At 48.8% G+C, this 15,703-nt stretch overlaps 1 protein-coding gene across 1 annotated transcript in view; it reads left to right on the top strand.

The window, feature by feature from the left end:
* Positions 1 to 6,478: 6,478 nt before the first annotated feature.
* Positions 6,479 to 15,703, top strand: part of FBXO15 (F-box protein 15) — a 30,284-nt gene continuing 21,059 nt past the window's right edge. Inside the window, exons 1-4 of the mRNA XM_010855052.1 lie at positions 6,479 to 6,650; positions 8,454 to 8,558; positions 12,452 to 12,694; positions 13,118 to 13,327. Of these exons, the coding sequence (XP_010853354.1) occupies positions 6,556 to 6,650; positions 8,454 to 8,558; positions 12,452 to 12,694; positions 13,118 to 13,327 (653 nt within the window). The 5' untranslated portion in view covers positions 6,479 to 6,555. The remainder of the gene's footprint in view (positions 6,651 to 8,453; positions 8,559 to 12,451; positions 12,695 to 13,117; positions 13,328 to 15,703) is intronic.

Here is a 15,703-nt window from a genome sequence, read left to right as displayed (position 1 = left end):
CCCGGGAGCCCCGACGGGAGTAGCCCCTCACTCCCCCGCCTCCCTTTCTCTTTCTTTTCATTGATTCCGATCTGTTTGCGCGGGAAAGGTCTGGAAGGACGGAGAGAGGAAGTGTCTAAAACTTGGAAGCCTGGGGTAAGCCCAAGTCACGGTTCAAGTCGAGGAGCTTCCCTGGAATATTCTGTCTCCTCGGTTCATTCAGTTAGTGGGCCTTGGGGCTACGGGGGCGTGCGAGGCCCTACACCTGGAGCAGCCCTCGCGGAGAGCCGCCGCGTGGACGCGCCCACCTGCGGGGGCAGGTGCGAATCTCCGCGCTCCCGCTCCGGGTAGCCGGCACGGCTCCCCTCCAAAGCGTGTTCCCGAAGTTATTTCCTAATTCTGGGGCCGGGTTTTTGTCTTTTTTATGACTTTATAAAAGTCGATTCTACTTATCAAAACATAATCAATTTTCTCTCCTGCACCCAGTTCAGGAACGGAGGACTCAGCCCCTAACCAGGTAGCGCTGTTAGGCAGGTTGGTCTGGGAGCTGCACCTCCGCCATCAGGGCCAGGTTTGCGTTTCTGAGCAGACCCTGGGGGGATGCCTTCTGTTAATAGACAGACACCCCTCGGTGCTCGCTCCCTGATTCTCTTCTGCGGTCTTCCTGTCCAAGCGGAGGAGGGTGTGTGTATGTGTGTTGTTGTTGTTCTGGTGACAGGGGGCTCGTCTTTGCTCCAGTTCTCTTGGGGTACCCTGCGCCTGAAGGGTGGTCCTCTTCTGCAGTCACAGAAGGAGATTGGAGGAGTGAGATCGGGAAGGGGCAGGGCGCAGGAGGCGGCAACTGCTTTCCAAAAGGAACTTCAGCTTAACTCCAAGGACAGTGGCCCACTTCACAGAGTGAGTGGCCCAGGTGTCAGAGGAAGTATCCCTGGTGCTGTCTTCATGTCTTATTATATCCCTTTCTTTCATCCTGAGCTGTTCCCAGCTCTGGACTGGTCTTCCCAGTTAGATTGCAAGGTGGAGGAATAGTGCTAAGAACCGTTTGCATTCTTGAAGACTCTCTTTTTGCTTGTAGATCTCGATTTATGGATATAGAAAGTCTGCCATATTATGCCTTCTAATAAACCAGATGTCTGTGTTTAAGCATAGAAAAGGATTCTGCTACTAAGCAGTGACTAACACTACACGACTACTACTTACCAGCTCAACTACTTAAGGTATATTTTTTTCCCCCTGAATCTCCAGGACTGTGTCCCGTGTCCATCCTGCTGGGATCCATTACCCCATTTACCCTAGTTTCAGAAGCAGGGCCCCCCTCGCTAGGTACTACAGTGATAGTTGGTTCTTGAGAATAGCTGTAAACGCTGTACATATCACAAGCCTCGTGACAAAATGGTGACAATGCCTGCAAAATTTCTATTATGTAGGAAAGAAAGACAGGAATTTAAAGTAGGAAGATTGAACTTTAAATCAATTTGCCACTGTTACTAAAATTAGTCTTTATATATAAGGTTCTGTTAGTGGGAAGCAGGATGATTGTTACATGATGAATCTCCTATTACTTTGTAAGTTGAGTGAACTTGTTGAAATGATGTAATTAGAATGCCTGTAATTATGCCTGGCATGGAAGTGTGCATGGCAGTCTGTGATTTGGTGGTATATAAATTCTTCTTGGTCAAGAAAAGTCAGATCTTAAGAATGGTTGTAGTCTAAGTAAGTGGTTATTTTTAATGTCTGGAGGCAGAAAAAATTAGATTTTAACAAAGAATCACACAAAGTGTTTAATATGTTTAGATCTTTTTAACACAAAATATGAATTTGTATAAATAAATATCTTAAACTGTAAGAATATCACAGAAAGCTGTCAAGTTGGCGTAATTTCTGCTTGGTCTAATTTTTTTGATTTATCAGATATTAAGAATCAGGCCCAGAAAGTAGGTTTTTAAAATACTGAACTTAATTCAAAGCAATCAGGTAAAGTTTGTCACTTGAAAAAAAAATCGGTTTTAAACTAAATGTCATCTTACTAGTTATAAAGCTTAATACGCACTGCTTAACTTTGTAGCCATACAGAGCTTCATGTCATGCATGGGACTTCCTGTTGGTGAACTGTGTAGCCCTGAAGAATGTGCAGTTAGTTTATTTTATGGAGAAATGCAGATGTGCTCTCAATGGTGCCAAAGTCCAAAACGATAAGATGTATGGTGACACAGTCGTCACTTAATTACCTCACTAGAGCCTCAGTCTTCTGCTCTGGCAATGAGGGGCTCAGGAGATCTAGTTTAATCATGGAAAAACAAAACAGGAACAAATAAATAGGCTGTACTTTTCCAACAGATATGAGCTAGTGGGCCGGGAATTCCCTCTAGACCTGGAACACTAGTGTAACAGTTTTGGGGAACAATGTTAAAGAAGTTTTGAGGTTTCTGCAGGGTGTGCTCAGAGGACCTGGAGCCCAGAATGCTTGGGGCCTTTGAGAATGAAGGCTCCAGCTGAAAGGATGTTTTTTGCTGTGATAGCTGTGCTCCCAGACCTTCTTGTGTGTGGGGTTCTTAGTTTCGAGATGAGAACAACAACCCTCCCTTACAATTCATTACATTTTCAGTACACAGGAAGTATTAGAGAGTACACTGTGTTCTCTCCAGTCTTCCAAGTTCTATTTAAAAACAAGCACCACCAAAAACTCTATAATCCCCTAATCTTGTGAATCAGATGTATTATCAGTTAATACCTTGTTATCTTTCCTGGCAGACTGCTTTTCTTTTTGTGTGTGTGTGTGTTTGGTTTTTTCCTCTGAAGAGAGAAATACAAACATAAGATTTTGTAATGTATGCTGATAGAATGTGCATTTTAGATCAATGTGTTATTAATTTAGAAAATATTTATTGAATGCCTTCTTCATGCTGGGGGTGTTGTGGGTGCTGAAGAATAGGCAGCAAGCAGACCTCATGCAGAAGCCCTGCCAGCACAGCCCTTCCACCAGTGCGGTGGGCGATGGTGTCTGGTGATGCGTGCTAAGGAAAAAAATGGGGGGAGCTCCATGTGTGTGTAAAGTGCAGATTGGAGTTTAGAGGGCACGGCCGGAAGACTTCGGTGAGACGGTGATGTTTGAGAGTCGGATGCGACTGAGCAACTAAGCAGGTACACACTGCATGTAGGAGGTGAGGAAGCAGGCCGTGCAGACGCTGTGAACTTGTTTTTATGCAAACACTTCCACCTGTGTTGCAACTGTCCATTTTAACTGGCTGAATGTTGCTTACTTTATGGAGGCCATGGGAAAGAGCTGGTCCTGTACTGTTTCCAGGGGCTTCTTCCCTGGTGGCTCAGCGGTGAAGAACCCACCTGCCAGTCCAGGAGATTATGGCGACCCACTCCAGTATTTTTACCTGGAGAATTCCGTGGACAGAGGAGCCTGGTGGGTCACAAAAGAGTTGCATACGACTTAACGACTAACAGCAACAACCAAATACTGTTTCTAGTACTTTTCCCAGTGTAGGCAACTTAGAGATGCATGTTCCTGAGTGAACCCTTTGGGTTCTTTTTTTTTTTTTTTGCCTTGGGATATATTTCTAGACCTGAAGTTCTTGGCTTAAAAAAATACCTGCCTTTGAAGGATCTCAGTATATACTAGGACTTGACTTTCCCTGCCCTTGGCACCAATCTGTGCTCACACTAGTGAAGGAGAATGCCTGCCCATCTGCAGCCAGGCCACCCTTGTCATCGTTTATTTGGTCTTAGCCACTTTGCTAGATTGAAACTGATGGATAGATCTATTAATTTACTTTTCTTTGGTTTCCTTGGAAAGGCTTAGGGTGATCGTTTTGATTTTTTTTTATCTTTTGATTGAAGAAATACATAATGGCAAAAAGCTGTTATCAATTTACTAATGCTTCTAAACAAATTTGTATTTGATCAGCCACAGCAGTATTTGTTTAAGTTAGAAAATAGTATCTATCTGTGAGAAACGCTCCTCAGTCATCAGTCAATAGTATCTACCTGTGTACAGACTCACAGACTTCTGGGCACACTTGTGTAGGGGTCTAAAGGTAACCCATTCAGGACTGGATAGATATTGTTACTAAATGGAAGAGTAAAAAAAATCCTTCAAAGCTTAAGTAAGCTCAGAAACCTTTGTCTCCTTAAGATATTTTCTTTGTATAAGAAGCACAGGTTATCTAGAGTTTGCAGGATTGGTTAGCTGCTTAAAATAAGGAATGCTTTAAAAAACTGTGTGTGTAGTGTTGAATTGTGTATTGTGCCCCCTTCTCCCATTCTTCCCAAGTTCTTGTCTACCCAGAACCTGAGGATCGGCCTCTATTTGGAATTAGGGTCTCTGCGGATGTCATTAGCTAGGATGAGGTCATGCTGGATCAGAGTGGGTCCTAAACTGAACGCAACTGCTGCCGTGTAGGAAGACACACACACCAAGGGAAGGCTGCCTTGTCAGGAGGGAGCAGAGGTTGTGGTTAGCTTAGCTGCCACAAGTCAGAGAGCACGGAGGACTGTCAGCGCCCTCAGAAGCTGGAAGAGGCAGGGACGAGTAGGTCCTGGAGCCTGGGGAGGGAGCATGGCCCTCCCCGCACCTTGGTTTTCCTGTTTGGCCCCTAGGTCTGTGAGACAACGCGTTTCTGTTGTTTGAAGCCACCCTGGATCAAGGTACTGTAAGGCACGTTTGCGCGGTCTCTTCTGACTCTACGACCCGCCCTGGACTGTGGCCTGCCAGGCTCTTCTGTCTGTGGGATTTCCCAGGCAAGAATACTGGGGGTGGGGGTGGGGTGGTTGCCACTTCCTTCACCAGAGGATCTTCCCAATTCAGGGGTCGAAACGACATCTACATGGCAGGCAGACCTTTGCCTCTGAGCCACCTGGGAAGCCCACGTTGTTAAGGCAGCCCTAGGAAATTAAGACAATTAGGAAATTGTCTTTTACCTCTGGTTGCCAGTATAGCAAGATCAGTGGAATTGAAGCTTGTTGGCTATGGAAATCTTTGCTTAAACAAAAATGTCAGTAGAAGTATAAAAATTACTGCCCAGGAGGGATTCTCTGACTAAAGGGGGAGAGGGCATTGCAGAGCTTTCCAAACGAGCATCTCGCCCTGCCCTGTCCCACTCTGCGTCTCTGCACTTGGCCAGGAAGTCAGGTAAGATGAAGAGCACCTGAGTGCCTTCTGCTGCATGAAGCCGGGATGGAGGGGCAGCAGGAACTGGACGGTACTCTGCCTCTCCTGGGTTGAGATGCCAGCACACAGAGGGTCACAGTGTTTCCTGAGGGCCTGCCATGTGCCAGCCAGTATGCTCGTTTATGAAGAGAAAAATCTAGCAAGGGAAGAGAAACTTGTGCTCTGGCTGCTCGGAAGCACCTGGGGGATCATCAGGCTGTTTGAGCGCTTGCTGGCATGTCCATCCTGGCATGTGTGTCTCCACGGCAGGCACCAGGGGATGCCAAGTCTGTGGGCAGCACCATCCCCAAGCCTCCTGAGAGCAGGCTGTGCTCACGGTCAGGGCCATCCTTCATCTAGATCTGTCCATGTGGACTTCATTCTTCTGCTCCCAGAGAGACTATTGCCCTGACTTCCAAGTTCTTGGGGTACCCTCCCTTTGCCCCCCAGTCATCACGCATATCTGGTAGGAAAAATGGGATGGGGTGATTAAACCAGTGGTGAACAGAGTATCCTCAGAGCCATAGGGTTGGTGAGCCAAGCATGTGGATACTGCGTGCTCTAGGTTCTGGTCGATTCTGAAATGGTGTGCTGGCTGGGAGGGTCAGTGATCGCTGTGTCTGTGTGGCAGGGGGGTGGGGGTCAGGTGTGTGGAGGGCAGGTAAGGAAGCAGGTTCCATATTGCCCCAGCAGAAGCAGCGTGTCCACTGGGAGGTGTGCACTTGCTGGCTTTCTGGGCATCTCAGGTCCCTGCCCAGCTGCTGTTGAGAACGGCTGGTCTTGAGGGGTGACTGTAGTGAACATTGATTTTAGCAGGTGGGTGTTTGGTCCTCCTGTGGCTGTGACTGCCGGAGCCGGAACTGGAACCGCTCGTTAGCCCTCCAAGATGGGCAAACCTGAAGATGGTGCCAGATCCAGTTCAGGAATTAAAGTGTTTTTTATTTTAAACCCTACTGAGACGTGCTGCAATTCATGGGGTTGCAAAGAGTTGGACATGACTGAGCGACTGAACTGAACTGATGTTAACTTTACTGTTTTTCTATTGTGTTATTTAAACTGGACAGTTGACATATTTTATCTTCCCTTTTTGTTTTCATTCAGTACTCTTTTTTTAATGTATTGATTTTTTATTCAAGGATAATTGCTTCACTGTTTCCACTAAGTTCTTTCTGTAGCACCTTTTGGTTTGCTGATGGTTTATAAGATGCAGCAGAGTCAGCCCAGCCTTCAGGTTTGCTCAGAACACTGAATGTCTAACTCGCCCCCCCCACCCCCACCCCCCTGCCTTCTGTAGACGAAGTTTCACAGCGAGTTGTCTTTGGAGTGTATGAATCCTTTCTGTTTTGCAGAGGGGAACGGACAGTTCACCTTTGTAATTAGTATTTTCCACGTCTGCTTTCAGAACGAGGCCAGGAGCCATGTTGCCTGCAGGCCCCGCTGCCCTGAGTCGCCGTGCCCGGCAGGACAAGGTCTGCAGAAGGCCCAGCACAGGCTGCTCTGCGTCCCTGGACAGGTAAGGGGTGAGGTGCTCTGCCGCAGCTCAGGGCTGCAAGGGCCGCGTTATTAGAGAAAGTTTAGTGCCGGATACACCAGGTTGCTATTTTGAGCTCTCTAAGAATAGACATGTGTGGGGAGAATGTACAGCGTGGAGAGCTGGCCATGAGTCATCACAGCCTGTCACCGTCATCGTCAGACTAGTTTCATGAAGCCGAACTTGTAGAAGTGACAAGTGCATTTAATTTTCCTTTTTAAAAAATGTTCTTCACAATTATTCACTTTCCACTTGATAAAGACCCTTGAGAAAGGAGAAAGAAGATTAAATTGTGTCCTTTGGAGAGCTCAGGAGGTCTCTGACCTACTTGGCTTTCAGGATTTGGGACACCCTTTTCTGTCATGTCAGGTTCCGTTCTGTGACCCTGAACAACAAGATCTGTAGAAAGTGACAAAAATATTTTGCTTCGCACCGCACTAACATCTCTGGAGCAGCGGCTGTGCACTCAGTGTTGTGTGCAGTCCTGGAAAGTCGGCACCACCGGGGCCATCTTACAGGGCGGGGAGCGGGCTCACCTAGTCCACGTGCTACAGGACGTGGATTCGTACATAAAGCCTGAGTTCAAGTTTTGGACTTTTAACACTGCATCATAACTAGCTCAGGTAACAGTGTCCACACTTGTACTATGTTTTTAAAAAGAAAGGAAAAGCCAAAAAAGAAAGATTTAATTAAGGACATGAATTTAAACTTTAACCCTAACCATTCACTCTGGGAATTTTGTCGTTGTTGATTCACTCAGTCATGTCTGATTCTTTGCAGTCCCATGAACTGCAGCATGCCAGTCTCCATGTCCTTCACTATCTCCTGGAATTTGCTCAAACTCATGTCCATTGAGTTGGTGATGCCATCCAACCATCTCATCCTCTGTCATCCCCTTCTCCTCCTGCCTTCAATCTTTCCCAGCATCAGGGTCTTTTCCAACGAGTAGGCTCTTTGCATCAGGCAGCCAAAGTATTGGAGCTTCAGCATCAGTCCTTCCAATTCGGGATTGATTTCCTTTAGGATTGACTGGTGTCATGTTGCTATCCAAGGCACTCTCAAGAGTTGTCTTCTTATTCTTCTCTGGGAATAGACTCGTCATACAATAATCTGATAGGAGAACTAGAACAAATATCGCTTTAGCTGATCTGTCCATGGATACCCGAGGGCCTTCTCTGAACCAAACGCTCTGCTTGGGGAAGGAGGCAGTTGGTGAGCCACTCACATGTGTTCTCATGAGGCTTCCAGTCCTGTGGAGGACCCAGATTGAAACAAGGAGTGGATTATAAATTGGGGTATGTGCTGTCCAGAAAGCAAATGGACTCTTTAATCCAGATTAGTAGGGCAGGATGGTCAGGCAAGACGTCTCTTGAGGAGCTGACATTTAAGCTGAGAACTGAACACGGAGACGACAGGGCCTGGGGAAGAGCCTCCAGACAGGGGCAGCGCAGTGGGGCAGTGGGCGGGGGGCCTGCACGTGCTGCTGGAGCCGGGTGCTGGGGCTGGGGGCGAGGGAGGCAGCCCGAAGGCCCAGGGGAGGGGCGGGCCTTGTTCTCCCTGTGGGCCTTTACGCTCAGAGGTGCGACACCGTCTGCTTTCTGACATTGCCTCGTTTGCGTCTCTGCCCGTGTCCCTGCTGCTCATCGAGGGGAGAGGGAGAGACACCGGCAGAGCCAAGATGGGAGCCCTGGGACTCTTGCACAGAAAGGGCCACTTGCATTGGCAGATGAACGGCCAGGTGTTTTCTGGAAGCTGCTCTGACTCCTCTCCTCCCCCCGCCCCCAGTTTGCCCTCAGAGGTCCTGCTGAAGATCCTGTCCTACCTGGATGCGGCGGCCCTGCTGTGCGCCGGGTGCGTGAACAGGCGCTTCTATCACCTGGCCAACGACAAGTAAGGAGACTGCACGTTGCTGGCGTGTCCAGTGGCATTTTGATGGAAGTTGTGAAAACTAGCGAGAGCTTCTGAGCCATTTTTGAGAATGTAGAAGAATTTCGAGAGTTTGTTTCAGATGTATGTCTCCCGGGTGAAGTTTTCAAAGGTTTGCCCTTCCGCGTTTTAGGAAAGGGATACTCTCTGCGTGAACTGGAAAAGGTCCCTCTTGTTCTCAATGAAGCTGTTGGAGAAAGTGGCGTCAGGTCTGTTGTCTGGGAGGACTCGCTCTCCCCCAGAGGTGGGCAGGCTTCCCCACAGCCCGCAGCGCCGCCGTGGGACCTGCCCTGACCCGCCCTGCTGGGCTTTGTGGAGCAGACCCCGCAGGAAGACAAGGGAGGGGCTCCCCGAAACCCGCCTGCCGTGGGACGTGCTTGGTGCAGGGGCGTGAGGGGAGGGCAGGGAGGACAGAGCGTGCCCAGGGAGCCTCTGCCCCGGGGAAGAGGCCCGCAGAGCCCCCGGGCTGGTGGGGGGGGTCCATGGGAAGAGGGGTGAAACCCCTTCTTCTGTGCTGTTGCTGTGATCTCTGTAGGCGGCTCAGAACGTTGTCTCGAGGGTGAGAAGTGGGCTCCGCCCAGCTTCTGGCAATCGTCGTGGGGTCTTGGCTGTGACGCCCCTCTCTCTTCAACATCAGAAGGTCCCACACAGAAACCCCATGTCAACCAGGGCAGAGAGCATGACGGAGGGGAATGTGGATTTCAGGAGTGGTTTACTCGGTGAGGGGGTGGAGAGGGACAGGGGAGGGCTGTGTTATGTAGACACAGCTGCACAGCGCTCCTCAGTGCGGGGCCCACAACAGCTGCATCAGAGCCAGCGGGAAGGCGAAAAAAGTATCGGATCCCTGGTATACATTTCTGCAGATTTAAATTCTGTGTTCTAGAATCTGTGTTAAAAATCTTTCCAGCCACATTCTCATAATAAGAAGGGGACATATGTCATTCTCTGGTTGGTCAGGGTGGTTTTTTTATCTGTTAACTTAAAAAACATATTTCCTGTATGAGAAAATACGTGTCTGTGTCAGTATATATGTGTAGTGTCAGTTCCTGAGATAGCTCGAGAATGAATGGAAAGCAAGTTTTGTGTGTCTCTCCCTTAGTGACCCTCAGAGATGAAGACATTCAATGAAGCAAAGAGCAGTGAGGCGTATTTCAAGGAAGGGGTTGACTAAATGACCAGAGCTGTAGCTTCTTGGGAGTTCTTACTTAATTCAAGGACAGAACTGAGACTATTCAGATAAAGTGCTGCTGCTACTGCTGCTAAGTACTAAGCCGTAAGTTTCTTAGGCTCTGTCCCCTCGGTCCAAGGCCCACGGGGTGCAGGCCCTGGGCTCTCAGCAGCCTGGGAGCCTCAGCTGTGGTTAGATTCTTTGCACTTCTGTTGTTGGTTATCTGTCCATCCCACTTTCTTGGAAGTGGTTGTGCTGTAAAAATCTGAGCTTCTTCTGAAGTTACCCTTGTGTTTGTTCTCTTTATGGAGGAGAGTCTTAGTGGGATAAGTTGAATTGTATTCTTAAGAGTTACAGTCTGATTTCACAGCCAGACTTCATTAAACAACTTCATGTTAACAAGTGAATAGGTAAACCATGAATGTTCCTGAGAAGTTGGTGGTACTTTCTGAGCCTTGTTTGAAGAGAAGACAGGAGCCATCCCGTGACAAGTTACACTGTTGACTTACGGGGAGATGCGTCAGGAGGGTGGGGTCTCCCTTTGCCCCTGTTGTCTGGGGCGCTGTCCCCTCCACCTGCATGGGGCAGCCCTCGGCATGAGCCCCGGGCTCTGCAGTGGTGGTGGGGGGTCACAGGGAAGCCTGGATAGGGCTGAACCTGGCTCTCTCCAGTCCTCTGGGAAACACTGTTTATCAGAACGTAAAATTGGCCCCATTTCCTGACCAACCTGATGGAATTCTTCTGTGCATGGCTCATAGTCAGATAGCTCTTGCCCTTCAGTCTGGTCTAGCTTTTTAACCAGGCTGGCCATTTTGTGATCAAGAAATGAATGTTTTTGGGTTTAGGGACTGTCTAAAAGCCTCTTAAGCTTGACCTTTGTGTTTTATAAATAGTGAAGTGGAACAATATACGTAGTATTGAATATTTTAATTGTGTAGGATGTTTTTTATTCTCTTGAGGCTCCACTGATGGTGAATTAAGTGAGATAATGTGTGTTAAAGTGTAGGGTGGTACCTGTGACCAGCCGAGGGTGTGACGTCACTGCCCTGCCCCTCACGCCCCTCCCCGGGCCTATCTTCTGTAGTTTGTGGGCGCTGGAACTTGTGGAAAATAGAACGAGCCGCAGTTCCTGTGGTGCGGGGGTGGGAAGTTTGGGGTTCAGTGGAGATCTTGTTGAAGTAGAAGAACACTGAAGTGGAGTGACCTGAGTAAATCAGAAGAAAGCACGAACAGGCATTTATGCAAAGGGAGTTTTTAGAAGCAAGCATCTTCTCAAGGGATTTTGCTGAAAGAGCTCAGATTACCTGGATGTTCTCAACTGATCATTATTTTGTATCTGTTAGTCCATGTACGAAAGCCTGTAAAATTTTGAGCTGAAACATGAAGACAGAAACCTTGGAGTGAAATGATTTTGTGAGGGGAGAAATGACTAGAAAAACTCATTCTAGAAAGCGATGTTGGTAGTGGGTAGGGGTCTGACTGCTGGCTTGTTTGCTGGGAAGTCCTATAGTGAGAGTGTTGGAGGATCACTCTTACTACGCTGTCTGAAAAGGCTGACCCCTCCAGACCTTCCCCTCCAGACGTCTTGCCTCCCAGGCCTCCTGCAGATCATCCTTTTTTGCATTCATTAGAAATGAGACAGGAATTAGTCAATAATTATGTAAATTTCGCCCTTCATACCAGGAAACCCTCTGTTAACTCCTGCCTTAATTTCCTTCCTGAGTGCCTTTCCTTCCTAATGGAGAGTTTTGGTGAGGGGAATCCCCGGCTTAGCCCATAACACTGCTCCACTCCTGTGACGCCCGGCCCTTTGCCTCCTCTGGGTCAGAGTGGCGTTGGAATTCCAGTGCCCTGGCTGGTGGGCGCTCTGGGTGTGGATATGATTGTTGGCGCCTATGTCTCCGTGCTGCTGAGAGTCAGGGACAGGCAGGGGTTGAGGCTGTGAGGAGTCGGTGGTGGTTCTGTCACCAGTGAACACAGACCTGGGCTGGGCACCTTGCAGCTGGGCCTCAGTCACATCGTCCGTGCAGTGGGGACAGTCGTAGCCGCCACCTCCTGGGTTTGCTGGAAGGGTGAAGTGAGTGAGTGCCTGCGAAGTGCTGAAGTGTGCTCAGGGCTAGTGCTCTGAAATGTTAGCTGCTGTTAGGTGTTATTAACCGTCTTCAGTTTTTCCTCTTTGTGCAAGCAGTCCACGTTCATTGTTAAAAAATCAGAAACGTGTCAAGTCACCATCAGCGTTTCTCTCTCTGTGTGTGTACACGTGTGTGTATGCATAAAACTGCTTTCTGATCTTTTCAAAGACACGCATGATATAAGCTAGGAAGTCACACTGTGCACCCTTCTTGCTCTCTCCTGTGTTAGGCCTGTTTGATTATTTGTGTGAGAGGGCAGCTCTTATTTGGGATGACACCAGGGTAACGCGAGACCGCTCGTCTCCCTCGGCCCTGGGAAGCACGCTTTTCCCGTTAGTGTGTGTCTCTAGGGCTGGTGAATCTAAAACGCTAACCTTCATGTCGACACTTAACAGCTGTGAACGTTTAGCTTGACTTGGTCGTGGAAATAAGTAGGTAACAGTTATTTGACTAGCTGTTAAATCACGTAAAGCTGTTGCGTGACTGTTCTCTAATATTCGTCGCAGGTGCATGGCAGTGTCTCTTCTTTAACGCGTTTGTTTCCTCTCCTCCCCCAGTTTTATTTGGATCAGAATCTACTCAACTGCCTTTTCACCTAGAAGATCTCATTGGAGAGTTGATCCGGCAGAGAAGACAGACTTGTCTGTGAACTTACTGTCAGCGGGGGATAAAGAAGCTGGATATTGGAAGAAAGAGTATCTTACAAAACAGATAGCGTCTGTAAAGGCGGCTCTAGCGCGGGTTCTCAAACCTCTGCACCCCCACACAGGCCTCCCGGTGAAGACCAAGGAGGCCCTTAGGTAGGCCTCGTGTTAGCCTGAGCCCTGAGTACTGTGCATACAGGTCCCACGCACAGCTTACACGGGGAGGGACTGTTGGATGTTTTCTGGTTTTGTGTACCTGTAAAATGAATGGTATTTTCCCACCCCATACGTATGGTTCAAAGGTTTTATGAGGCCTGGCAGTCGGCTCTAATGAAGCGGGAGATTCAGGGCCCTGCTGAACGGGCAGAGCCTTGGCCGTCTTCATCTGTGTGTCACTGGCTCCTGGCACAGAGCAGCAGTTCCACAGGTGTTTGTGACGTGAGGGGGCAGGTCCCTAGAGAGAGCTGCTACGGCTTGAAAACTCGGGTCAGGTGTGTGCTAGGAGCTTGGGCTTCTAGGGTTCCAGGTGCTTTAGAGATGACAGGAGGCAGACCTTCTCGCCCGCTCTTCTGTCTTCAGAGTGTCTGGCCTGGGCTGGGTGATCATCCTGAGAGCAGCCGATGGGCGAGAGTACACCATGGAGCACGCCGACCTCTCCGTCAACGACTCCTCGGTCACCGTCGTCTGGTACGGCAAGGACTGGCCGCCTCTGGCCACGCTGTCCACCCTGGACCTGTGTGGGGCGACGCCGGTGTTCATGGGCCAGTCCAGAACCCCCAGCAGGATCAGGTGCGTGCTGCCGGGCGAGGCCGTGTCACGTGGAACGACACTTGGCCTGCCTTTCGTCGTTAAAAAGTATCAGTGGTATGTTTTGATCTGATTGCATCTTCAAGCCTTCTCTTTCATTCTGGGTTACTGTCGAATAGGAAAAGAAGGGGCTTATCGCATCGACAAGCTGATTGTTGTTGTTTAGTTGCTCAGTCGTGTCCAACTCTGTGATCCCGTGGACTGTAGTTCCCCAGGCTCCTCTGTCTGTGGGGTGTTCCAGGCAAGAATACTGGAGTGGGTTGCCTTTTCTTTCTCCAGGGGATCTTGCCGACGCAGGGACTGAACCTGCATCTTTTACATTGGCAGGAAGGTTCTTTTCCACTGAGCCATCAGGGAAGCCCTGTCCATGGCTTAGGGAATGGTTTTTTCATGACAATTGCCTGGATAATAGGTGGCTGACTGAGTTTTTTAGTTTTAAAAGCACTTTAACACAGAGACATATAAAACGATTATATTTTCGTTCTTTAGTAAATGATACAGTAATCATGGTTTACGCGTTAGATCGTACAGTCACTGTTTTCTGTGCTTTTCTGTTGAACTCGCTCTTCGTGTCACCTAGTGCAGACGGCTTGCTGTTCCAACTCTCCACATTCTCATGTGGATGGGGTGAGGCTGGCTGTGATGCAGCGTTTAGTGTGCGTGGCTGCTGTGAGACCACAGAATTTCACCGTCCAGTGCGAACATCGGGTCTTACTGCTGCACCTACATCGGGTCTTATGTGTCTTATTGCTGGTGCTTATTGAGTCCTTATTATTATTCCGTTGTGAGGTAGCTGTGCCCTGGGTTCACACTCATTCTTAGGCTTTTGGTTTTCCCAAGAACTCGGTCGTGCTGACTTTTCTAAGCTGGATGTTGTCACGTGTGGTTTCCCGAGCTCCTGGCTGTACGTGTGTGGCAGTGCAGAGGTGGCGGCTGCCTTCTCTGGCGCCGCTTTCTCTCCCGCCCCCAGCCCCTCTGACCTCTCAGTGCACTGCTGTCGCCGCCCTTCGAGCCGCAGCCCCACCACAGGCTCCTCTCCCAGCCCCTGCCGCGGAAGGTGTTGGGATCTCACTGCAGCATCTGCCTTCTGCTCAGTAGAACTGTCTTCTTTCCCGGTGTCCCTGGATGTAGAGACGATTCTGCAGTTTGTAGCCGAGCCCCTCTTCTGTGGTCCTGCCTCTGGCGCTGGCTCTCTGAGGGCTGTTCCCGTGATCACTGGTCCGGTTGTCATGCTGTGACCGTAGGGGTGTCGTATTCCTAGTGCTAGTGAGTCCAGGTTTTATTGTATTCCGAAAATATTCTTACTACTGTGAAGGAAAATATTGGCATCACTTCCCCTGGCTATATTAACCGAAGATATTTTGGGAACAGCTACTTTTTTGGAGTGGTATCTTTATTTGCACGACTCTCTGAAATTCTACCTGATATCATGGTGGACCCCAGATTTTTCTTCTGCAGTGTTTACGTTTTATGCACTGTGAAATCGTTTTCAGAGAGTGAGTCTGCAGCCTCTGTACCAGTGTGACTGAACAGTACCTTATTGGCACATCATGAGATTATGTTTATAGGGATGAGGACAGAACAGTTTGCATCAAAGTAAAACGCTTATGAACGTTCATAAATGGATGGTGTTGAACTGTAAACTCACTCAAAGATACTATGTTCCTGAAATTGTCATCCAAGTCAGGAATACCCAATACTGCACAGTGACAGAAAGCTAGAACTCACTGTGAAAATTCATTTAATGTAATTTATTTCCATTAAAACTCACTGAACTTCGGCCAGCATTTATTTGATCAGCGGTGGTGAACAAACTCTGAAAGTGCTTCTCAGGACTCTGTTTTGCTTGACACGTTTGTTGCAGGTTTGTGAGCAGGTGTGTCCATGGTGCAGAAATACAAACACTTGTATGCATCTGTGTGATGGCAAAGGAGAGACACAGTGATTTTTATTTTGCTTCCTCCATGATGACTTTGTTTTTAAACAATGAAGGCCTTATTTATGTGAGTTCCAGTTTGCACATCCCTGTAACACGTGCCTTCCTGGTCGGACGTGTTATGCTGCGTCCCCGGTGTTCTCTGTTCTTCAGGGGATGCTCTGCCTCCCGGACTTCTGAGAAATGTCGGGTCACCGTCAGCCTTAGTGTCTGCGTCAGAGTGATTTGTAAGGCCAAGGCCGATGGGGTCTGGCATGGCCTCTGTGGTGGTTATCAAACCTGTCTGGAGTCGTGGTCTGAGGGCTGGGGTGTCAGGCTCCTTTCGGGGTATTTTCCCAGCCTCGGCCACTTGCATCCACGTTGGCGACTTCATCGCAGTGGCTGCCGCCCCGGAGCTCCTTGGGTGCTGCGCGCTCTAGGGA

Source organism: Bison bison, unplaced genomic scaffold (genome assembly GCF_000754665.1).
Source record: "Bison bison bison isolate TAMUID 2011002044 unplaced genomic scaffold, Bison_UMD1.0 scf7180017864353, whole genome shotgun sequence".
NCBI lineage: Eukaryota > Metazoa > Chordata > Mammalia > Artiodactyla > Bovidae > Bison > Bison bison.
Note: the sequence above shows the minus strand (reverse complement) of the source record. Positions and strands in the feature narration are given on the sequence as shown.